This window comes from Mustela nivalis, assembly GCF_964662115.1.
Source record: "Mustela nivalis genome assembly, chromosome: 6".
Classification (NCBI taxonomy): domain Eukaryota; kingdom Metazoa; phylum Chordata; class Mammalia; order Carnivora; family Mustelidae; genus Mustela; species Mustela nivalis.
In genome coordinates this window covers 89,415,421-89,441,449 of record NC_139025.1, presented here as the reverse complement: position 1 = coordinate 89,441,449, position 26,029 = coordinate 89,415,421, and the positions used below count along the sequence as shown (strand labels likewise).

Genomic DNA, 26,029 nt, shown 5'->3' with positions numbered 1-26,029 from the left:
TTAATTTATTCTATGCATTTTAAGCATTTTAATGTAGCAAGTTTATTTACAAGTTAAAGCATGTGAAGTCAAAGCCTTGTATGAAATATTGTTCTGGGGTTTTCTTTTACCTCGTGTATACTCCTTCAGAGTGATAAATTAGGTCTAAAGTACTGTGCCAGGTAAATTTAGATAGATTATCATTTAAAATTGACTATAGAAAAATATTGGTTTATAAATAGACCAGTAATCTGATGTTTCCTCATTTACATGTATACATCTTGAATTTTGTTGCAGAGCTATTTAACAAACATGTTAGTTTTACTTTGATTTTTTTAGAAGCAAAAGTAAAACTGATCTCTCCCTCTCTTTCTCTCTCTCTCATTCTTTTGGTTTCTAATCTGTCCACTACTTTCAAAAAAACAAGGATTCTTATTTTTACATATTAACCCTTCTTAAGAATTACGACTTCCCTGAAAATCTATACCATTCTAAATTTTCCACTCATTGTGCTATATATGTAATTTTATAAAATACATATCTTATATGACCTTTTTACCAATAGAAGAGAAAAATAAAAATAACCTTTATTTTAACACTAATAATTTTTTGAATTTCCTTGATCCATAACCATACCCTGAACAGTTGTTATGGCACAAGATTTAACCAGGCACTATTGGAAAGAAAAAAAAGAAGAGCCCTTTTCATTAAAGATTTGTGTACTCATGGATTTATCCTATTTTATAAATTTATCCATTTGTACTTCTGTGGGTAGGTGCACTGTATTCAGAAAAATCAAAGTTGAATAAATAAAGTTTAGTTTTTCCAACTAAAAAAATATGTTTTATTCATACACTTATTCATTTATTCCAAAAATAAGTTATTGAGTTAGGTACTATTTATTAGGAACGAAACATTAAGTCAGATGAAGTCCCTGCTTTTGTGGAATTATGGTCTAGTAGGGAGATAAGCTGTAAACAAATGTATACATTTGATTTCTAGCAATTTCTCAGAGGTCTTATAATTGTTTTATTTATTATTCATGCCTTGTTTTCAGCTAACTTTTGTTGAGCATGTTTTCTACACTAGTTAGTGTGAAGACAATGGTAAGCGTTCTATCCCCTCTTGATGCTTACACTGATACACACTGTTGCTATGTCCAGCCCAGCAAGAATTCAGTCCCATCTCCAGTGCATCTCAGTAGGTTCTCACTTGATGGTCTTGATAATAAAAAGAAATACATTTGAGGCTGTTGTCATGCTACGTCTAGTAAACTTTTGAAAGAAAGTATAGATTATACTAAAAATCAATAGGTACCCTTTACATAGAAGAAAATGCTACTGGCTCATAAGCTACTTTTCCTGAAGTGGTGATAGAATTTCACATATGCATCTGCTCTCTCACCATCACCTTCCTGTCACCATGTGTTTGTAGGCTGGCTGGTTGAGCTCTTAACTTGGATATCTTACCACTGTGCTAACCAGTCTTTTCTTCCAATGGTTCAACAGACATATATCTTTTAAGTACTTACTTTGGGCGGGCACCATTAGGGTTAAAAAAATAAATAAATAAAAGCTGAATCTAACATGGAATCTCCCAGGAAAATTTCAGATAAGTTTCAGGTAAGTTTGTGTCAGTTCTTTCCAAGGATAGTACTGTAGAATTAACATTTCTTGATCAGCATTTAAAGTCTGAGAAGATGTGAAGAACCTGCTGCCGACTCCTAAGTATAGATGCACAAAGAGCCCTTCTTAAGCTTTAAATTGAGCAATAAGCATTGTGATCATCCTTATCCTCTCTGCTAAGGGTCCGTTCCATTTCTAATATCAACAAAATAGAAAATGTACTTTAACGACTGGAGGAGATGTTTTGGTTTTTCTCTCTCTGGTGATTAACGAGACCATGTCTTGTTTTCTCCCCTTACCCCCAGCCTCTCCTTCTCAGGGGTAAGGAGGAGCTTTGGACAAAAGACAAGGGAGGAAAGGAAAACAGTGATAGTGAGAAGATGATGAGACTCTGTGCACTGTCAGAGACTGAAAGAGCTTATCCGAGACTGGAAACAAACTGTTCATCCTCCATGGGCTGGCATGTCTCCAGGTCAGGGGGACTTTCATTAGTGCCTTCCACATCCACTGTCTGGTGCAAATTCTTGTTACATTTGGCTTAATAAGGATGGCTCTGGAGATAACGGTATTCTTTCCAGTGAATGTTGCCCTGCTAGTAGGAGCTAACAATTATTTTGAGTGACACCTGAGACGCAGTTGCTTTTTCCCTGCTCCACCGTCCCATGTTTGGTCTTGCCGTATGACAAACCGGCATATTTTACACGGGTGCTTTTCTAGCATTCGTGTGTAACTCTGTAGGACTCCAGGAGGGTATAATCTGTAAAGCCAAGGAGGCTTAGTGAGGGATGTCCCTTGCTGTAAAAAATTAGGATCTTTGCTTCTAGGAGTTCATCTGCTCCTGCTGCTTTATTCCCCACCTGAAGCAACAGTGCTCTGTTGGGGGAGTGATTATGATGTGACAAACGGGGGATTATGACTTCAGGTGAGGAACAGGCAGCAGGAACAGATGAGATTTAAAGTGCTAAGGTTGTGTTTATGGGCAGATGTTAGCAGTAGAGAATAAGAGACTAGAAATAAAACATATGATTACATAGGCTAAAGGGAAATGACATGGTTGAGTATTTCATAAGGTATCAAGTATTTAAATTCCTATCTCTCTGAAGGTTAAAAATAAGATACAGTTTTCAGAACAATGGGAATGTGATATTGGAAATGGGATATAGGGAACTGGGCCCTTCTTCCTTCTTGAGGAAATTGTCATGGTGCGGGATCAGCTTACTCCCCTTACTGAATATGCTTGTGTGGACTTCTCCTTGGGACCAGGAGAAGAGAATCAGATACACATATGCTGCCAGAAGACAACACAGTCCCTGGAACTTTGATGACAGCTTTCCCTGTCCACTTTAATAGTCTTTCTACTCTGGGCCCTTCCCTACTCATGGCTCTGGGCGGATAACTCATGTCTGCTGATTGTCTGCTTTCCTGGCCACTGATGAGACACTGGAACTGCTTGGTTGTAACAAAAATCTAGTCAAACTACATTATACACATATTCAAGGATGTATATCTGGAAAGTCCAAAGGAAAAAAGTTGGCTTCTGCTGTGTATAGAATCCAGAAGACAAAATAATAATGTCATCAGTCTCTTTTCTGCCTCTTGTGTTCTTTTTTTCTATGTGGCTTCATTCTTAAGCAATAAGATGATCCTTGGTAGTTGCTTGTTGTCTATTCCTTAGACTTCTTAGTCCCAGAGACAAGTTGGTCAATCTCTTCAGCCCCATAATGCAACTGAGGAAGGGCTCTAATCTGCTACAACTGTCCACCCTTGAGGCTGATAGTTGGGGTTCACGTTATTGGTCATTCCCCAGAATCAGAATCACATCATCAGAGTAGGATAGCTGTGCCTGACAGAATGGGATGCAGGACCAAAACCTCAAATATCTCACTCCACAGAAAATTAATTATAGTTTGGAGCTTTAGTCCCCATGATGAAAAGGCATTGTGAGTCAAATCTGTTGTGTTGTGAGATTGGCCTCTAGAGTGCATGCATGTGTGTGTAGGTGTGTAGAAGATCCTTTTTGTGTCTCAGAACTGCTAATATTCTTTTCCTCATTGAGATTTGTTCTGGGACAGATGGAGCTGGCCCTGCAAAAGGGTCTGACATCAATACGACAGCTTTAAAAAAAAAAAAAAAAATGAACCAAAGGATAGCATCAGCCATTCCTCAGAATGTGGAAGTTGGAAGGTGTTCCATCCAATGCCCTTGTTCTGTTTAGTGGAAACTAGCCCCGGCCGATGCCTTTCCAACAACTTGCCCTTTTCACTCAACCATTCTGATGTGTCCCTTCTTTTATGGCATTCAACCCCATATAGAAGAGTTCTACTTCTGTTGTTGATTTTCATATTTCCTGTCTTCACAGCCGCTGGTTGGCAGGGACCAGCCTGCTCTGCCCTACTCTGTACTGTCCTGGCTTTGTGACCTCCCATTTGTTTCCTATCTTTAGGGCACTTCAGTTTTCACTAGTATTGTCCCCTGAAGACATAAGCAAAGGACAAGGTCAGAGCAGTCAGTTGTATTCCTTATTAGTAGCTTTGATAAGAGGCTTTGGGGGAAGAGATTGAAACTAATGGCTGTAATGAAGTTTGGGGTTCTCTGAAGATTTTGTTTATCTGTGCTGTGGGTCTCCCCATTAAATGCATATCTGTTCTGTATACCTTTGCCCATGGTATGCATATCCTAGTAACATCTATTGCTGAAACCTTGCTGATTTCTTAAATTTGGTAGAAAAGACTGTGAAACTCACTCTTTGAGAACATAAAAATACGGATATGAAGGTCATAGCTCCAAGTATTAAATGAGACAACATTTTGGAAAACACATACACACACAAAAAAAACCAAAATCCTAGAATAGAAAAGATATACTGTAGTTTTCATTTGTGTTCATGTATATCTTTTGCCTTTCCTCAATTTAATAGAAACGTAATAGGTGTTAAGATTCTTTTCATCAGACAATGTATTTTAACCTAGCACTTTAGAAACCTTTGGACAAATTCATAGATAAAAGGCCATATCAGAATGTTACTTTTCATTTTCAGATGTCATGAACTGGAATTTTGCATAATTTTCCAGGGGAAAACTGTTTTTCTTAAAAAAAATTTAAAGCCTTTTAATAAAACAAACAAAACCTCAAACCTTTCCTTGGTAGTCCTCATGCCCTTCTATGATTCTTAAGTATATGTTAACTAGTTTCAGATGTGTTTTGTTCTCTGACTCAAAATCAGCCCTTTATTTTAGAAAAAGAAATTGTGTAATTAGTACTTAATTGCTTTGGATATTTTGGGGCATTTAGAGGAGAGGGTAATTAAAAGGCCAGAGAAATTAAACTTTCACAGTGTTCTTTACGTATGTGTAATTCCTTTTTTAAATGCCCTCTAAAGGCAGGCCTGACAACTTAAAAATAAATGAAGACCTGGGTTGCTTTAAAAAATTTAACATCAGTTTTATCTGTGGATGTAGTCTCATTGATTTTTTTAAAACTTCAGTTGGAGAGAAGGCCATTGAAATGCTAGAAATCAAGAGATTATCTAGTTCATTTCCTCTTTAGGCACATGTCACCTAAATAATATAGGACAGATGGCCATCACCCCTCCTATGCTTTAAGATCCTCCAGGAGGAGAATAAGAATTTTTCGCTACTTTATAAATGTTACACATGATCAAGTTTAAATATTTGCCATAATTAGTGGTCTGCAGTCTATTAGACGAACTAGAACTTGGTTGATGTATCTTTAGCTATCCAAGAAGCCTAGGTCATGGTGAGTCACCTCACTCCTCTGGGCCACTTGTGTGTAAGCTGGACTACTGAACTAGCAATCTCTAAGACTTTACAAGTTCAGAAATACTGTGTTTCATGAGTTACACACATTATCTAAAACCCCCACATTTTTGTGGACCTCAAGGCTAAGAAGTCTGCTTTTAAGCAAGAATATTCTGTTAATTTTGGTAATGAGCCCTTGAACTATGACATCAACAAGCTTAGTAGTTACAAAATATATTGGGTGTTTTTAACATACACCTTAAATATGAACCTTACTTAATATTTCAGTGAAATATGAGCCTTACTTCATATTTCAGCTATATTCAGTGAAAAAAAGATAGTTATACAGGATTGGAGATGGATTTCATATTGATCCCCAACATTTTGGGAAGTAATACTAAAAGCACTATTCTTAAAGATTGCTATTACTCTTTTTTGCCTTTTCTAGCTAACATTATTCTTCTTTCTTCCCTTAATTCTGATTTTTTTTTTCTTGAAGAAAACATTAGGTTACTGAAACATCCAATTTTCTACTTAGGAAGTTCAAAGAATCCTAAGTAACCATTTGACTCCAGTATGTACAAAGAGCTATAAAAAACCTCGACAAAATGTGTAATTCTCAAGGAAAATAGAAATTGCAAAACTAACTGTTAGAAGAGACAAAAATTGAAACAGATTGGTAGCCATCAAAGAAATGGGAAAAATAACCAAAGAGCTACCCCACCATAGCGCCAGGCTCACTTGTTTGTGAGGAATTCTGCCCTTACTTAAAGGAATGGATAATACTAATGTTATTTAAATATTGCAGATTAAAGAAAAAAAGTAGGAAAACTTCCCATGAGCATTAAGGGAAGAGATGCAGCTCCTTCTTTGATGATTGAGATGAATCTCAGAGCAAACAGTTGGGACCCAGGATGAAAGATAGCAGTAAAAGATACCAAATAAACTTTGGGCCACATTTGTTGTCCCTGTGCCTTGTTGATTAATGAGAAATTAAATCAGGAAAGAAAGTTATTAAGTCAGTCTAGGTTGGCTTTGTAGAAGGCATGAGTATTCCTTAAAATGTAGTTATGTTTTATTCAGTTAGCCGTTTGAACATTAAATACAAAGCATACGTTGGTGGTATCAGTGGGGCAATGAATAGGCTTTAAAAATGAGAAGGAAACACTTCTTGTCTTCAGAGCAAATGCTTTGCACCCAGTATGTGGGAAACAAGGAATAAGCACAATAAGACAAGGGAAAGAAGCCAGAATGAACAGAAAGGATGAAGTGTGGGCTGGTGACTGAGCCATAACCTCTAGAACATGGAGTTGGAACCCCGAAAAAGTGGTCAACCATACCCAATGGTTTGGATAATGATGTTGTGGAAGGAATCTTTCAAGGTCTGGAGCCCAAGAAAGGAGCATAATACAGAGGCAAGGAAATCCGACCAGATGGATGGGGCTGACCTTAGAAATCTCCCAGGGGGATGATCCATGATAGAAAGTTCTCCTGGGGCCTAAACCAGGTGAGCAAGGCCACCTGCTCATAATGCTACTCCCTGTACTTGTGCTGGCATTTCCGCTGAACTTTGCCCGCATTGTGCCCTCCTTTCTTGGGAAGTCTAGGATGAAAGTTAACAGTGTGAAGGTTGAAACAGGGATGATAAGGCAGTGAGAGTTTAGTAAATAAAAGAATGGGGAAAAGATACATAATAAAGTATTTCAAATATGTGGATTAACCTCTTAATTTTTTTTTTTTTTAATGTGATGTCACTAGTGGTGAAACAGATTTCTAGAAGCTATCCTTTTGGGTAAAATTACTATAGGATCAACTTCAAACTGAGAGGGAGTGATAGAGGGAGGTAAGGGGAGAGTGGAGTAAGAAAATATGTGGTTATACTTTGAAGTTCTCCAGTGAAGGATGGAAAGATTCCCTAGCCTCACCTGATGTTTTCTGCCCAACTTGTGTGTGTGTGTGTGTGTGTGTGTGTGTGTGTGTGTGTGTGTCACATTAAGTAAGTGACAAAATTTAAATTGTAGGTATTGTGTTGGTAATTTTGGTGCAGTGAACTGGAGTGCAACATCTGCTTTTAAGAGTTTTAGTATGTGCATTTGGATAGCTTGGTGACCTTTGAAATTTTGTTTTGAGCTGCTCTCAGAAACAATCATTTTTCTTTCTGAAACAGATTCTAACATCTGTAAAGGTTGATCAAGCTAGGATAAGTTTTAATAAAATATTGGTCTCTGCTTTTTAATGTCAACCCAGCTTTTAAAACTGTTCATCAGCTACGGGAAACATTAGCTCAAGGCGCTTAAGTTGCTTTTAATAAATGTCTTTGCCTTTAAATATTCTCATTGTGGCCAGTGTATTGAGAGCATAGAAATTTGTTCCAGTCTTGTTCATCTGCAGTCCAGTTTTCCAAATTCTCTTGTTTTTCAAGTAAAATTATTTAAATTTGTATTTCCTTATCTCAATAGTTAACTTAAATTTTTTTATATTTCAAGGAGGGGAGATTGTTCTGAATTCTGGCATCAATCCTCTAACGTCTGGATAAAGGACATCCACTTTTAACAAAATTAAACTTAAATATCTAGTTTGAATATGTCTTGTCATTAAAAGGTTATTTACGTCTAAAATGCTGACCTTTCAAGATGTACACAAGAGTGTTCTAAAACAGAGTTTCTGAACATTGGCCATGAAACCACTGTCTTGGGCTGACAAATGGATTGGAAATAAGCTACCCAACACTGGGAATGGGCCATTAATTTTAATCAAAGGTGATGCAGGAAGGCGAATGGGATGCATGACAATGTCAACAGCCCAGTAGGTGTTAAGAGACCACACAGCCTTCCTTGTTACTTGGTTGGGCCATTAGTTGAGGTTGGGTGAAGACAGAAAGCCACGTCTGGAATTGAATGACCAGGTCACTCCAAAATCTAATGGAGAACTCCTCATTTCAGAAATCACATTGTAATGCCATTAGAAGTCAAGGACAGCATTTAGAAAATACTGGAAGATTTTTTTTTTTTTTTAAACCAAGCACCTTGCTAGTTTTTTCCAACTTTGCCAAGCTCCCTTTTCCTGCCTCCTTTCCTTCTGAATGGATCATTGATATTTACAGAGGATCAGGAAATCGAACAGACTTAGAAAAAGATCTCAAAGCCTGTTTGCTTTTCAGAATTACATATTGTTAGTTGTAAAACTCTGGTAAATTCCAGAAACAATAGCATACCAAAGGAATTAAGCAGGGCAATTAATTCTCCGTAGTGATCTCATTGTCCTTGTCCCTTTCTGTGTTCTTGTGTATAGGAATAGTTTTACTAATTGAAACTAAACTTTCTTAATTGCTTTAATGAAAACATTTGTTTTATAATTGTAAAGGCCACTGTGCTTGTGCCTTACTGTAAATTGTCAATATTGCCTGATAACACTAGTGATATTCACGGTGGTGAAAGCCTTTTCTTTTAATCAGTAAGTATATTTCATTATTTTGAGTATTTTCAATTACCCCAAAAAAGGTAGCATATGACAGCCTGAATTAATGATATTTATAATAAAGACATAAAAATGCAGAAGGGACAAAGAGGCATTTTTATATCTCTGCTTCAGGTTTGTTAAGAAAGTTCATTTATTCTGACATAGCCGTGCATGCATAAGAAAGATATGTGTGGCTGCATTAGTAATTTTTACACATTTTTAAGAAAGAAAAGCAATTATATTGCTGTCTTGTTAATGAAACACTGTACAAGTAATAGTATTTGTTCTTCCTATAGATGAAGATCAGCTCCGTGCAAAGGGTTATGACAAAACGCCAGACTTTATTTTACAAGTTCCAGTTGGTAAGTTCTTAAACTCTCTTATGCATTTGTTTATAGTAAAAGGGGATGTCTTTTCTCCATAGGTTAATTTTTTTTTACTTTTTGTTAATATTAGCAAATGTTTTCAGAGTAGATTAGCTTTAAATGGGTGAAATTATTGGAAAAGATTGTTTTAGAATGGTAGAAAATAATAGGGTCAGAGGAAAGCTCTGCCTTAAAAATGTTTACCTATAATTTGAGAAGTAAACATGTCTTCGGAAAACATTTTGGGTGCCATTGTCAGGTCATTTCTCTAAATCCTGAATCTTTAAACATGGTTCCTCTGAAAAGCCAGGCTGGCTCACTTGGGTTTGCTTTCACAGAACTTGTCCACTTACAGGGGCAGTGCCAGAACAGGAGGGGGATTTTTTGAAAATGATGATGAAAATGAAAGGGATGTGATTATAGCATAAATGGTCTTTGTAGAAACGTATTGTGTTTTTTATAATTTCTTCCATCGACGACAGCAAGGGTTGAGCCTCTGCTCATTAATGTGAAGCACAGAGAGGCCTAGATAGAGCTTAGTATTTCCAATCTTCCCTTCTCTTTCCTCTGTATTAGTAATGCTTTGTCCCTTAGCCGTAGAAGGGCACATAATTCACTGGATTGAAAGCAAAGCCTCATTTGGTGATGAATGTAGCCACCAGGCCTACCTGCATGACCAGTTCTGGAGCTACTGGAATAGGTAAGGTCCCATTCTTTTTCTCTTAAGATAAACGATACACAGCTGAAATCTCATTAGAAAAAATATTTTGTTTAGCTGGTAAAAATGCTAGTAGCCTTTGTTTCTGGTGAATACCGAGACTTGATTAATGTATTCATTTCAGATAATTTAAACTTCTCTGCTTTCATAATGTGGATTCATTTTTTAAAACTAAAAATCTCTGCATACGGTCAAAATTAGTATATACTCTCTCTCATTTTCCATTTTACAGCGATAATACTGGTAGCACTCAAAATAGGAATAATAAGGTGGGGTGCCTATTATGATACTGACACTAACTTTTTATTGTTTGGCTGTGAAGTTTATGCTTACTCTCAGACCTTTAAAAAGATCATATCGTCAGCTGAGGGAAGTATCCAAATGATATCAAAGATCAAAACGATTTGCCTTCCAATAGAAAAACAGTTTACCTACCAACTTCGGTCAACGTCCTAAAGGCATGGAAATCTCATCAATTAAGGGAAAAGGTTGAAGGGGAGGATGCTTTATTATCAAATTCCCACCATGTGCCTGGGCTTTCATATTCTCTCAGCTAATCCTCACAAGGAAGTTACCTTCCCCCCCATTTTAAAGATAATTGATTCTCAGAAAGAAAATAAGATGCCATACAGTTAGTCTGCATGCATTTGTATTTCTCGCTCCCAAACTCTGCACTTTCCCTTGCATTTCTAGTACAACTGTTGAAATTTTGGCTTTTTTCTATTATTGAAGTGCCACATTTTCACACCATGCACTTTTTCCCCTTAGGATAGGAGGTAGGGCAAGGGGCAACCTTTCTAGGTTAACTGTGTTCCTCAGTCACTGGCCAACAGTAAGAATACAGTAATAAGATGACACTGGCCCAGATCATTAAGCAATGAGACAGTAGCATCTGTGCACAATAGTCTTATCCTGCAGAAAAACAAAACAGAACAAAACAAAACAGAACAAAAAGACAAAAACAAAACAAACAAAAAAAAAAAACAGTGACAGGCTACAGAATTTGGTATTATATTGTTACTCAGCTTTACAAAAGGCCAGCAGACCTCGTCCGTAGCAGCTGTGCTAAACTAAGCCCACTTTTTGCCATGGTAACAATGATCATGACAAAATGCTGAATGTAATGGCTTTCTTGATTTTCTTGTGTAATTGTGCGTAGCATCCGAGCTTTACTTTACAGGGATGGAGGAGAAAAGTGCAAAATGTTTTAGAAATCAATGCTGCTTCAGCGTTCCCTATCTTTTATTCAGCCATTATTCAAATTAGCAGTAATGTGGCAAATTGAATTTTAGATTTTTAGCAATTTTGTGAGTTTGAAATAGTAAAGAAAGCATCATCTTTGATGATATAGGGAAAGCAATGACAAGAAAATCAAATTGTGTAAGTTTAGGTTGCTAAAGCAGTTTTAACTCTACTAATAAACGAAACCATTATGCACAGAGACAGTGCCCCCACTCTGGTACTGGTCAAGCCTTTTATAAGGAACAATTACAAATGGAATTCTAAAGAGTAGAGCTTACTTGAAAATTCCAAAATCACGGTGTTTTTTTTTTCCTAAAACAACCGTACTATTTATGGAGTACTTGCTATATGCTTAGCCCTCACTATTTTAGAGGCTGAATACTCTGGTCAGTCATGGGACCCCTACGTATTATTGACCCAGCTGGAGGGAGACTTAGCAAGGGATAATTTAATACAGTTTCCTTTGGACTGAATTCTAGATTATTTTGTTGTGTGCTACTTTTTCTAATGTGTTTACTTACGTGACTATTGGTTTACATTCCCTAACCATGTTCTTTGAATATGTACCAGACCTTGCACATGATACATTCAGGGTATATTGTGCAATAAGGGAAAGTCAGCCTGGATTTTGAATGTTCCAGCTCATCCAAGGAAGAAATACTCTACACAGAATTCAGTAGTTTTACCAAATGTCTGCAGACAGGCCAAGAAATGGAAGTAGTGGTGATATTCAAAATGGCACATGGAGGCATTTACTTGGAGATGAAATTTTGATTATAATAGTGATATGGACTTACCAATGATAGTACATTTTGACAGGAGAACTTAGCCTACTTATGAATGTGTGGTATCCTACTCTTCATATTTTGCCTCAACACAACTCACAAAGTAGTTGCCGAAATTATTCAGACTGGAGGAACTCCTCTCTCCCACCTGTAGGTAGCCATTCAAGGAAGCTGTTGGCTGGTTGGCATTTGGGCTAATTACTTTATTTGTGTGATAAGCTTCTAGTTGTCATAAATACTGTTATCAAATTGTCATACTATTTTTAGATTAAATGCTGGATTTTATAATTAAGACTGTTCAATTAATATTTGTAGAATCATGACCTTATAAAAACCCATTTTCTCACATAAGTAACAACAGAGCCCTTAATTTTAGTTTAATGTTTCTACAACAGTTTCCTTTTTTTCTTACTCTTCCTTTCAGCATCTTTGACAAAGTTGATCATACCCTACATCTTTATTAAAACATCTTTTCTTGAATTCTGAGAGATACTTCGGGTTGCTTCCTGCCATCCTAGCAGCATACTCAGTTTGCTTTGCTGGCTTTTCCTCCTCCCAGCTCTACACTGGAGCTGAGTCCTGGAACTCAGTGCTCACCCCACTTCCCTTTGCTATCCACTTTCACTTGCAGGGGTCTCTTTTGGAGATTTCATTGGAGACTATGGTTTTTATGCCATCTCTATAATAATAACTCCTAATTTTTGCTGTCGGCCCTAATATTTCCGCTGAGTACAAATTTGTTTATACAACTGTCCATTCAGTACCTCCTCTTGGATATCCAATAGGTATCTGAGACCTAAAATGTCTAACACTAAACCCTTGATTTTCCTCCCCAGGCTTGGGGCTCCCCCAGTTCCTCCCAACCTCATCTAACAGTGCCACCATTTGCCCAAATACTCGACCCAAAAACCCAAACCTATCACCAACCTACAAGAAAGTCCTTTCAGCTCCATCTTTGTCATAACTCAGATCATGCCTCAGTATCCCCTTCTTCGCTGCCATCACCTCACTGTCTGTCATCATCTCTTAAACTGTTGCTGTAGCTCCCGAACTGATCTCCAGACATTAACCTTTACACTCCTGTGGTCTGTTTTTCATACCCTGGCCAGAGTAACTCTTAGGAAATACAAATCAGATTATGTCACTTCCTGCTCAAAACCCCTCAGTGACTTCCCATCATAATTCAAATAAAATCCAAACTCTTTCCCATGATATTCAGAGCCGTGCATGATGTGGCTGTCCTCTACCCCCTACTTGTCTGCACACTTGTCTCTTCCCCTCTTCCCCGCCCCTTCGACTAAGGCTCCCTCTCTCTCTCTTATTCTTCTGTAGCCACACTGGTTTTCTGGGCCTTCCTTAAATCTACACTGCTTATTTCTACTTCAGAACTCTTACTCTGGCTAATTCTTCTACTTGGAGTTTTCTTCATTTGGGTCTCCATATGGTGAGCTCCTCATATCATTCAGATGTCTACTCAAATTTCCCTCCTCAGGGATACCTTCCATGACCACCCAGTCTAAATGGCCTCACCTCAGTCATCTCTCCCTCCTCACTGGGTTGGACTTTTCTTCATAATATTTATCCCTATCCGAGTGAAAGAATAAACACTGATATAAGCAACAATTTGTTTGAATACAAGCCTCTATTAAAGAGCTTTATGTTGCTATTGTTAATTACTGTATGCAGTATGCCCCTCAGTCCTTTGTAATCAAAGCATCAAGAATTTTCCCTGGATTAATTAACCTCAGAACAATTTACATTTTGCAATGCCATCACCTTCCCTGAAGTCAAAGTTTTTGAGTACAGAACATTAAGCTGCCTTTCCAGTGTGCAAGTCCCTATCCTGGGTATGAACTTTGATCAAAGAGTGCCTCAGATCTCTACAGTCTCTATTTATGTGGAGTTAAAGGAAATAAAGAGTACTTCTGAGAAGCAGCACTTGGACCATAACATAGCCCCAAATTATATAAGGCTCTATATATGATTGTAAAGAAAAAACTTACATATTTAGATATATATGTATTTATATATCCTATATTTACATAGAGCTATAAATACAAATGGTATAGAAACCATATTTCCTTGTACAATCAACACCCCAGAAGCCTTCTCATTTGACTTCTTTAACCAAAATGTGAATTCTTTGACAATTTGATCTATATTAGTAAGTATATTTTCATATCTGAGGGTGACAGAAAAAGAAAAAAGCAATTCTATAATCTGAGGCCAAGTTTCATACATGGGTTCTGTACGTACATGTGGCCTTTGAGAGAAGTAGGAGCAGACACGCTGTGCTCACTTCCAGTAATATTAAGTGACCCTAAAGAGCAAAACTCCACAAGCAGCTAGGCAGCATGCGCATAGTGCCCAACAACTACTGGTCACAAATGTGGATATCTCAGCTGCACGTTCAGCCCTGCCAGCTGCCATTCTGGGCACACGCTGGCCTCCGTGAGAAGCTGAAGGGCAGTTTGTAGATACATCTCTTTACTTCGCTCAGAGAGGATCAACACTGACTGCCAAGCACAAGGCCAAGTTCAGTTTCAACGTGATTTCCTGTTTTAGTGATCCTTGAAACAAGGGAGGGAATCTCTCCTGTTCTCTCCTGTTCTTGCCACTTTCCGGTCCCATGACCAGGAACAACTTACTTTATCTCCCCAGATCTTTGTTTTCTCCCATAAAATGGTGTCAGTCATACCTTCTTGACCACATGGTCATGAAGATTAGCTATTTAAAACACGTAAAGCTCTTTCAAAGTGCCTGGCAGTCAACAAATATTAGTTCCCCTGTGTCTCTTTCTTCTGTATATCCCTGTCTGATGGAATTTAGAGGTCTTCTGAGTAGACATTTTTATCTACCTTCTTGGCCAGCTAAACTCCTCCTGGACTACTCAGCTTGGCTGACATCCCTTTGGGAAACCTTCCTGCATTCCAAGCTTGAGTTTGATACCCACTCCTGTGTTCTGCTAGTAATTTCATAACATGTGTCAAATATTGTAATTTCTTATTTACTTGTCACCTTCCTCCAGTTAATACTGAGTTTCATCTTATCTACATGTTTTATCTATCATCAAATGCCCAAAAGCTGGTAAAATACCTGGCTGGTGGAGGGGCTAGTAGGTGATCAGTTTTAAGGTCCCTGCTCCATGGAGTGTAGCCTAGATAGGGATTGGGGGAATATACAGCAAGTGGGATGTCCCCTTGGTCCTGCAGAATCCTCACCCCGTGGGTTAGGATACAACCCAAAGGGTCCAGAGCAGAATCCTCTCAAGTTTTGGGCCAGGCCATGAGTCTCTCTTGAATCGTTCTAAATAGCAGAATCAAAGGAAGCAAATACATGTATCTTCCAAAGTCATTTTTTGTACTGGTGTTAGGATCTGAGGGGAAATGAGCACCAGAGGAAATATGGTCTTGATCACATTTATGTATCACTGAAAAGATTAAGAGCTGAGCTCCATATGTCAGAATTTTGAACCTTTGGCTCCAGAGAGTCTACTCTCCTAGAGGCAATGCTAAGCTAATTCCTTCTGCCACAAGAATTGATTTGACTTAAGTTCTTACCTCTAAGTATATTTTAAAGATTGGTTATTTACTCAATGGTTTAGCAATTGCTTTCTCTGTGCTGCCTTGAGAGATGAGGCATTTAGAATGGGGCTGCCTACTAGTTAGAGTCAAGGAAGGTATTTTTTTCAGAGGATGGCCAAAGTTTTTCCTGTATTAAGATACTTCCTGGAAGCCTGCAATTAGCCAAATCACAGATTTCTAGTTATTTCAGTCCTGTTAAAAACAAGGCTGATCACATCTGTCTTAAGTTGGAGTATGTGCCTCAGCATAGAAGCTCTTGCAAACCTTCAATTACAACAGCCTCAGAAGGCTCTGCTCCGGTATACTAACAAGTAGTCATCAGCAACAACAAGAGACAGATTGACTAATAATTAGCAAATGCACTAGAGAGGACTTCTCTAAAGGTAAAATATAATAATTTGCTTTTCCATCTCTTAGAGTGGAGATGGTTTTGAGATATTGATGTTCCGTTGTTCCAGACAAATATTTGACACTGTTATTAGCTGGAATAACCTCGAAATATTTGAAAAGGATGAAGGAACTGTCTGCTGTGTCTGTAGTACTTTTATAAGAATGATTTTTTGGGGTGCTTGGGTGGCTCAGGAGGTAGGGCCTCTGCCTTCAGCTCAGGTCATGATCTCAGGGTCCTGGGATCAAGTCCTACATCAGGCTCTCTGCTCAGTGGGGAGCCTGCTTCCCCACCCCTCCCTCTGTCTGCCTGTCTGCCTGCTTGAGATCTTTGTCAGATAGATTTTTTAAAAAAAAAGAATGAATTCTTATAACATTTTTTTTCTGCATTTTCAATGTGAAATGCAAGAATTTTCCCAACCAAGGAACTCATATTGACTGCTGTTGTTAATTATTTTCCATGTTGACTTTAAATCCAGAACTGAATAAGGAATAGAAATGTTCCTTATGTTAAGTGATATTTGCAATAACGAGACAGTTTTAAATAACTGGAATGGGTTGAAGGACTAAAGAGAAAGCAAATAGACATACAAAGAAATATTAATGAATTGTAGTTTCTCAGAATGATATCTGATTAGTCTTCAGGCATGCACAAAATTTGGAAGAGTGGGGGGAATAGAGAGTGTATTGACCAGTTTTCCAAAATCAGGGGATCAAAGAATTGTTGAAAGGATGACTCTTCTGCTGACCCACCCACTTCTGCTGGTGATAGAATTAATGGGTCCCATATGCTTCAGAAAAGTTGCCTCACACCAAACTAACAAGCAAATGCTTGAGCAATGATTCTGAAGATGGAAACACAACCATGATGATCATACAGAGAGAGTGAGGATAGAATAATAGAGATTCTGCCAATAGGAAGTGACCCAGGAACATGGATAGAGTTAGGAGCCCAAGAATACAGAATCCATTTCTGAGACTCATTCTAGAATACTGGAGATCAGATTGAAACTGATGCTAAAATGGCACGGGGGCGTAGGTCGGTGATTCTCAAACTTCACCATGTATTGAAATCACATGAGGGGCATTTAAAAAATACTAATGTGGGTCTTTTCCCTGGGGAACTGATTTAATTGATGTTGGGTAGAGCCTGGACCTTGGGAGTTTTTCTTTTCTTTTGAAAACCTTAGGTGATCATGCCAATCTACATGCAGTACTGATGTCAACTTCTTTACCTAGCCTTGGCTAGGTATTTGCCCAACAGCCCTTGTGTTTGTAGCCTTTCTCTTTTCAAACAGAGTGTTGATGAGAGGATTAAAGCCTTATTAAGGAATAAAAATTCAGATCAGCAAGCATTATGACAGGTGGTAGAGACCCAACCTCTGTTATGGAGGGGGCTGATAGTAAAGCCTGAGGCCATAAATTGCAGGGATGGGACCTGAACCTAGATTTCCCTCTGAATTCACACCTGTATGCCTTCTGTCCCACCAGGCAGTTGCATGTCAGCCGTGGTGAGAAATCTGTTTTAAGCGGCTACTTTACTCTGTTAACGGGTTCACAGAGCGGATCTGAAATCTCTCCAGCACATGTGGTTTAGATATTTACCTCCATAAAGTTAGCCAAAAATGGGCCAGCTATTCCTTCTTGCTTTCTCAAGAGCTCTTATTCTATGTTCAAAATATGTATCTGTAGGATTATTATAAAAGCCTGTCATATATACCAGTATACCCAGAATATAATAACCCCTGAATTGTTGGATTTGAAATCCATAGAATTAGAGAAGTCTTTTGTATATAGCTCGCATTCACAAATTCTGACTGAACTGTGTGAAGATTGGTCTGAATTCAGAAGAGAACTAGACCTGGAACATTTGTTAAGAAATGTTTAATTTTAAATGGAGTTCTTTTTTTTTTTTTTTTTTTAAATTTCTGAATTGCAGTTGGCTGCACATAAAAAGCAAGTCTGTTTTAATAAATAATAGTTTTAAAAATAGCCTTATTGAGGTATAATTGACATAATAAACTGCATATACTTAAAGTATACAATTTGACAAGTTTTGACACATGTTTATATAAACTTAAAAAATTATTATATTGATATTGATATTGAACATACATTCCTACCACCCCTAAAGTTCTTGGGCCTCCTTAGAGGCCTTCCTCTCAGTCTCTTCACTTCTCTCTGCACCCAGGCAACCATTAATTGGCTTTCTTCACTATAGATTCAGGAATCATAAAGCATGTACTTTGGCTTGCTCTTTATTTTTTGTATTGTTTTGTTTTGCATTTGGTTTTTTGTTTGTTTTTTGCTTTAGCTATACTATTATTTGTCTATCAGTTCACCTACTAATTGACATTTAGGTTGTTTCTAGTTCTTGCTATTAGCAATAAAGCTCCTTTAAATAGTTATGTAAAAATATGGTTTCATTTCTCTTAGCCGAATACTTCGGAATGAAATGGTTGGGATGTAACAATAAATGTATGTTGACCTTTCTGCAAAATGATTAAACCGTTTACCAAAGTGGCTATACCATTTTACATTCCCACCAGCAGTTTGATAGTTTCAGGTGTTCCCCACCACCTGGTATGTTCTGTCTTTTTAACTTTAGGCTATCTAAGAGTTGTGTAGTAGTGTCTCGGTGTGATTTTAATTTCCATTTCTATAATGACAAGTGGCATTGAGAATCTTTTTACATGCTTGTTTGCTACCTCTCTTCTTTGGAAAAGTGACTGTTCAAGTCTTTGGCTCATTTTTTGAGTTCTTTCCATATTGTGTTTTGGAAGTTTTAAAAAAAAAATATTCCGGGGGCACCTGGGTGGCTCAGTGGGTTAAGCCACTGCCTTCGGCTCAGGTCATGATCTCAGGGTCCTGGGATCGAGCCCCGCATCGGGCTCTCTGCTCCGCAGGGAGCCTGCTTCCCTCTCTCTCTCTCTCTCTCTCTGCCTGCCTCTCTGCCTACTTGTGATCTCTGTGTGTCAAATAAATAAATAAAATCTTTAAAAAAAAAAAAATTCCAGATAGAAGTCTTTTATCAGGGGCGCCTGGGTGTATCAGTGGGTTAAAGCCTCTGCTTTCGGCTCAGGTCATGATCCTGGAGTCCTGGGATCGAGCCCCACATTGGGCTCTCTGCTCAGTGGGGAGCCTGCTTCCCCCCCTCTCTCTCCCTGCCTCTTTGCCTACTTGTGATCTCTGTCTGTCAAATAAATAAATAAAATCCTAAAAAGAAAAAAATTTAAAAAAAAAAAGAAGTCTTTTATCAGACATGTGATCAAATGTGAAATATTGTCTCCTAGTCTGTTGCTTGTCTTTTCATTCTCTGAACAATTTAATTTTAATAAAGTGTAATTTACCTAGTTTTCTTTTATGGATTATGCCTTTGATGTCACATCTAGGTAATCTTAAAGATTAAAAGATCTAAAGAAATCGCAGAGGCACCTGGCTGGCTTAGTGAGTGAAAGACGTGACGCTTGATCTTGGGAGTGTGAGTTCAAGCTCCATGTTGGGTGTAGAGATTACTTAAAATTGAAAAGAATCTTTTAAAAAAATCATAAAGATTCCCCCTTTTTTCCTAGAAAATTTATTTTAGGGTACCTGGTTGGCTCAGTCAGTTAAGGGTCTGCCTTCAGCTCAGGTCATGATCCCAAGGTCCTAGATAGAGTCCCGTATCCGGCTACCTCCTCAGCAGGGAGTCGTCTTCTTCCCCTCCCTCTGCTCCTCCTGCTTGTGTGCTCTCGCGCTCTCTCTCTTTGTCAAATAAATAAGTAAAATCTTAAAAAAAAAAAAAAAAAAGATTTATTTTAGATTTTTAGATTTACATTTAGGTCTAGCATCCATTTGCAGTTAATTTTTATATATGGTATGATATGTGGATCAAAGCTCATTTTCTAGCAAATGGATATGCAGTTGTTTCAGAGCCATTTGTTGTAAAGACAACTAAATAGCCTTTGCACACTTGTCAAAAATCAATTGATCATTTACGTGTAGGCCTTTTTCTGAATTCTCTATTTTGTTCCATTGATCAATTTGTCTATACCAGTTCTCTACTATCTTGATCACTATAGCTATATTTTTGGAAACTATATAAATTCTCGAACTTTTTATTTTTCTTTTTCAAAGTGGTTTTTGTCTGTGCTAGGCCCTTTGCATTACTATATAAATTTTAGAATCATCTTATAAATTCACCCCAAAAAAGTCTATTGGGATTCTGATAGGGATTACATTGAATTTGTAGGTCAATTTGATAATAATTGATATCTTAACAATATTGAGAATTCTGACCCGTAATCACAGTATCTCTCCATTTATTTAGGTCTTTTAATATTTGTCATAAAAATGCCCTGTAGGTTTCAGTGTACAAATCTCTCACATTTTCATTAGATTGATCCCTATGTGTTTTATATTGCTTGATTCTTTTAGAAGTGACAGTCTTGGGGGTGCCTGGGTGGCTCAGTCAGTTAAGCATCTGACTCTTGGTTTTAGCTCAGATCATGATCTCAGGACTGTGAGATCAAGCCCCACATTGGGCTTCATGCTGTGTGGAGCCTGCTCAAGATTCTCTCTCTCCCTCTGCCGCTTGCCCTTACTCATGCACAACATGTGTGTGCTCTCTCTCAAAATAAATAAATAAATAAATAGATAAATAAATAAATAAGAAGTGATAGTTTTTGTTTTAATCTCCAGTTGTTCGTTGTTACTACAGAGGAATACAGTTGATTTTTTATGTTGATTTACACCCTATAACTCTGTAAAACTCATTTTACCAAACTCTTTTGGTAGATGCCATAGGATTTTCTGTGTAGACATCCATATCACTTGTAAATAAAGACAGTTTTACTTTTTTTTTTTTTTTTCAATTTGGATGCCTTTTTTTTTTCTTTCTTAACTGCACTGGCTAGAATCTCCTATACAAGGGTATAAATAGTGGTGAACAACATACATCGCCTTCCTGGGGGGGAAAAGCATCCAATCTTTCACATTAAAAATAACATTAGCTGGGGCGCCTGGGTGGCTCAGTGGGTTAAGCTGCTGCCTTCGGCTCGGCTCATGGTCCCAGGGTCCTGGGATCGAGCTCTGCGTCGGGCTCTCTGCTCAGCCGGGAGCCTGCTTCCTTCTCTCTCTCTGCCTGCCTCTCTGCCTGCTTCTGATCTCTCTTCTGTCAAAGAAATAAATAAAATCTTTAAAAATAAATAAATAAAATAACATTAGCTATCACTTTTTGTAGATGTTCTATATCAGGTCAAGGAAACTCCTTACCATTCCTAGCTTGCTGAGAGATTTTTATCAAAAATGGATGTTGGATTTTGTCAAGTGCTTTTCTGTGTCAATTAAGATGGTCAAATGGGCAGTATCTTTTTTTTTTTATTATTAATAGGTTAAAATGGTGAATTATAGTGATCAAGTCCTGAATAATACACCAACCTTGCATTCCTGGATAAATTCCACTTGGTCATGAAAAAGTATCTTTTTTATATTTCATTGGATTTGATTTGTTGAAGATGTGTTAAGAACTTTTTCTTTTACATTTATGAGTGATACTCATCTGTGGTTTATTTTTCCTGCTAAGTCTTTGTCTGGTATTAGAGTAATGCTGGCTCATAGTATGAGTTAGGAGGTTTCCCCTCCTAGTCAATTTTCTGGAAAAGTTTGTGCAGATTTGTTTATATTTCTTTCTTAACTGTTAGGTAGAATTTTCTAGTCAAACATCTGTGCCTATTTTTGTTGTTGTTGGAAGGTTTTTAACTAGAAAATTGACTTGTTTAATAGATGTAAGGATGATTCAGGTTGGTTTTTGTTTTTGTTTTGGGGTTTTCTTTGTGGACTTTAGTACTTTGTATCTTTCAAAAAATTTGTTCATCTAAATTGAGAGATGTATTGAGATAAGCATCCTCAGAATATCCCCTTTTTCTTCTAATAGCAGTAGAATATGTCTGTAGTGATGTCAACTTTTTCATTCCTGATATTGATAACTGTAGCTTCTTACCAGATCAGTCAGCCTGCCTGGAGGTTTATCAGTTTTATGGTCTTCTGAAAGAACCAATTTTTAGTTGTATTGATTGTTGCTATTTTTCTTTCTTTTCTTTCATTGATTTTAAATGTAATCTGTATATTTTTTCCTTTTGTTTAGTTTCACTTTCACTTTCTCTTCTTTTTCTAGTTTCCTTAGGGAGAAGGCTGAAGTTATAGATTCAAAATCATTCGGTTTTTCTGAGATAGGTAATTTAGTGAGTGCTGTGAATTTACCTCAAAGAACTATAGTGGCTGTATTCCACAAAATTTTGTATGTAGGGTTTTCATATTTATTTTGTTCCAAATACTTTCTAATTTTTCTTTTCATTTCTTCATTAATTCACAGACCATGTAGATGTATTTAGGGCTTTTTGTTCCCAAATATTTGAAAATTTTCACATTGTCTTCTTATTATTCATTTCTAATTTAATTCCATTGAGGTCAGAAACAAATTTGCATCCTTTAAAAATTTATTTAGATTTCTTTTATGGCCTAGACTATAGCTATCTTGGTAAGTGTTCCATGTGCACTTGAAAAGAAAGTTTGTTCTGCTATTATAAGTAGACTGTGCTATAATTGGCAATTCGGTCAAATTGATCAATTAATGTTCAAGTCATACATGTACTGATCAATATTCTGTCATATACTCAAGGAAGACCTACAGATACTCTTTGGAATTCTCTCTCTATGAAGCTTTCTTCTGGTATTCTGTCCTACAGATTCTGACTGCCTGGTCTTCCCATCCTTCCAACTCTTTTTCTTCAAATCAGAGAGACCCACTGAGCCTCACCTAGGTTCTTCGTCTTCACACTGCAGCCTGAAAATTCTCTCCAAGAAGTGAGTTGGGGGCCGGCCTTTTTTTTCCCCATCACTCAGAGATCATTGTTCCTCATTGCTCTCATCATCTGTCATCATCTATTCCATTTGTTTATTTATTTCTAGCAGGAGGATAAATCCAGTCCCTGTTACCTCATCTTGGCTCCAAGTAGATGTCTCTCAATTATGGTTTTTAACACATAGTTCAACACATTATAAACAATTTGTCTTATTCAGTGTAAACCTTATAAGTGTATTTGCTATTTAAGTTATAGATTTCATTGTTACTATACACAAATTTTCTTAAGCATCAACTATGAATAGAATATGCGAGAGGATTGTGTACATCTTCAGGTTTCTTCCTTTTGATCTCTCTCTCTCTCTGTCTCTCTCTCTGTCTCTAGGTCTCTTTCTCCCAGGATCCTTACAGTTGCAATGGGAATTTCAGTTACTATGTTTTGCCCAGCATAGGGAAAGGCTTTGGTATGGTCAAGGCCAAAGATTGGATAATAAGCGTATGGTTGTTAGAAGGCAGCTTTCTTCAGTCATCTTTCATTAGCATTGACCAAGGGCTTCTGCTGCCACTTGGACTGATACAAATCTGGCTATGTTTTGGTGAGACAGAGCCTTGTTCATGGAATTTATGCCTTTTCTCTGCCTCTACATTTAAGAGACATGTTTTCTCATTTCTGAGCATCTTGTGGTATTTGGTATCATTCAAGAATCTCTTGGGTTGGGTGACTTACAGATGATGAGGCTGCATTGCCCTAGTTTGCCCTTGCTCATTCTCCTCTCACATGTGTAGAGTATGGAAAATGAGCCATGAATACAATTTGCATGTCTCATACTCTTCTTCTCATAAAGCAAAAACCTGTATGGACACATAACAACAATGGTAAACTTCCTTTCCTTCTCATTTCTAATTGACCCTGAAAGTCCTGCTCTCATAAAAACTAAACCCCTACTATGAATTCCATTTATGCACTTATTCCATTTAGCACAAGCAAATTATATTCTCTTCTGTTTTCTTGTTCTCTCCTTTATATTCTTAGTCTACTTATGATTTATGTATTCCATTCTCTTGTTTCACTCTCTTTCCTACCTGAATCGCTAACATCAAGATGTTTTACCATTTTGTTCATCCTTATTTTCTTACAGGGATTCTGCCAGCAAGGTTAACAATCCTGTTAACCCCTTCCTACTTCTCCTTATATTTTCCTCTTTGCCATTTTCTTCCCTTTATCACTGGCAGCTTTGCTAACCACCACCACCTACACATTTTAAATTTAGTCCTATAGCATCCCTGATAGCTCATTCCAAGTGATCATAAATTCAAAATTAATGCAAAATTCCTTTATTTAGCAAAAAGAGGTTTTTTTAATTCATAAAGCTCATCAACTTATGTAGATGTGAGTCTATCATAGTCATCCCAGACAGCTTCAGCTATAACACTTGCAGAGTGTTCTATATTAATTATAAAGTGGTAAAAGTGAAGTCAAATGGTTGTGAGCGTAGGTCAGGTGTAAAACCATATTGACTCGGCACTAGACCAAAATTTTGATCAGCTCCAGCTGCCTTTCATTATTTTAATGTAAAATGAATATCTTTCCTACTACATATTCCTAATGCAACATGTTCTAGCAAAATGGTCCATCAGTAGTAGCATAGATATATGATTAAGTTCAGTAGAAATGTATTGAATTCCTTGATGTAGGGATAGCATATTATGCATTCAGAGCATGCAAAGATAAGCAAATTTTCATCTTGCATTCAAAGAGTTTAATTCAATCTAATTGGGAAACAAAACATGTACATGGATGACAAAAATAGCTAGCACTGAGCACCAGCCAGTGCTTAAGCACTGGCTTAAGCACTTCTGTGTACCATCCTCTGATCCACATAAGAATCCTATGAGGTAGATGCTGGTATTTTATCCCCATTTCACATGAGAAAGGTGAGGCATAGAGAGTTTAAGTGCCCAGATCACGGTCATAGAGCCAGAAAGCAAGGGGAGATTTTTTGATAGGAAAGTAGCATAATTAGGACCTAACTTTAAGATGGATGTTCTGGTAACGTTGCTTCGAGCAGACAGAAGCCAGAAGTTGGGGATAGAAACAAAATTGCTCACACCGTTGTCTGTATTGAAATAATCCATCAATTCCCAATTCATAACAGTGGGTGGGAATGGAAGAAGATTATACAGAATTACAGAGAAGACAAAGAGAATTTACAGAATTTGTGAAGGAACTAAATGTGGTTGTGTTGGGACGTGTGGTACACTGACAACTTTAAGGTGTTGATATTGGTGATGCAGAGAGAATAATTATGCTGTTAAAGAACTGAGAGTGGAAAATAATGCAGGTTAGTGATAACATCAGTTGTGATGTTTAGAGATTTCCAAAGGCCACTGGGTTACAGAATAGGAGTTTGAGTGATGGCTCAGAGATAGGTAGGATTCAGGGATCATCCACAGTAAATAAGCAAAGTGGGTCTTCACGGAGGAGTGTAGAGAAATGCCCCTTTTTATGAACAGAGAGAGAAAGAAACCAACTAATTTGAGAGAACTGATTAACAATAAGTTACTGTTAGAGTGAATTACTGTTAGAGTGAATAAAATTGTTTCTACATTTATTGACTCTCAACCATCATCTCTTGCATTTAACCATTGTACAGTAATCTTAGTCAAGTTGCATTGAATCTGATTATGGGGAGTATTGATGGTTAACCTGACATCACTTTCCATGAGTTATATGGATTTAGAAAGTTGTACCAAAATGTAAAAACCTAGGGCTTTTAACAATCACACTTGAAAGAAGACTTTTGGGAGTTGCATTTGCCAAGGAGCTTGGAAAACCATTCATGCATACCCTCTGTCCAGAGCTCCATCGGCAGCCCAAAAGTAAAGAACTGAAAGGTCATTCTCCTTCCCGCGGTGTGATGTTTGTTGACGTACTCTGACACACCGGTACAACCCTGAAAGGATCTGACCTTCCTGTGGTACTGAGGGACCCAGGTTCAGTCAGGGTACCTGACACTCACTGCATTGCTCTTCCTGCCTTTCTCCTCCTTTGCAGATGAACACCAAATGCTGCCTTCAACACAGAAATATTTTAAAATTTAAGTAAACATAAATGATTGCTTTTTAAGTTTCTCTAGTCCTTTTTTTTTCTCCAATGACCATCAAGCCAAAAATCTTTGTGGGAGCTATTAATGCTTTTAATTAAAAGAAATTAAATTCATCTTTCAGAATGATACATGTGAGTGGAAATTGTTAATCCTCGAAATAGAAAAATGAAACAAATGAG

General features: G+C 37.5%; 1 protein-coding gene across 6 annotated transcripts in view; it reads left to right on the top strand.

Annotated features, from left to right (window-relative positions):
• CDIN1 (CDAN1 interacting nuclease 1) overlaps positions 1-26,029 on the top strand; it is a 237,204-nt gene that overhangs the window by 98,419 nt on the left and 112,756 nt on the right. For all 6 annotated transcript variants that reach the window (XM_082735658.1, XM_082735654.1, XM_082735657.1 and 3 more), the window contains 2 exons: positions 9,118-9,183; positions 9,781-9,886. In XM_082735658.1, the coding sequence (XP_082591784.1) occupies positions 9,118-9,183; positions 9,781-9,886 (172 nt within the window). The remainder of the gene's footprint in view (positions 1-9,117; positions 9,184-9,780; positions 9,887-26,029) is intronic.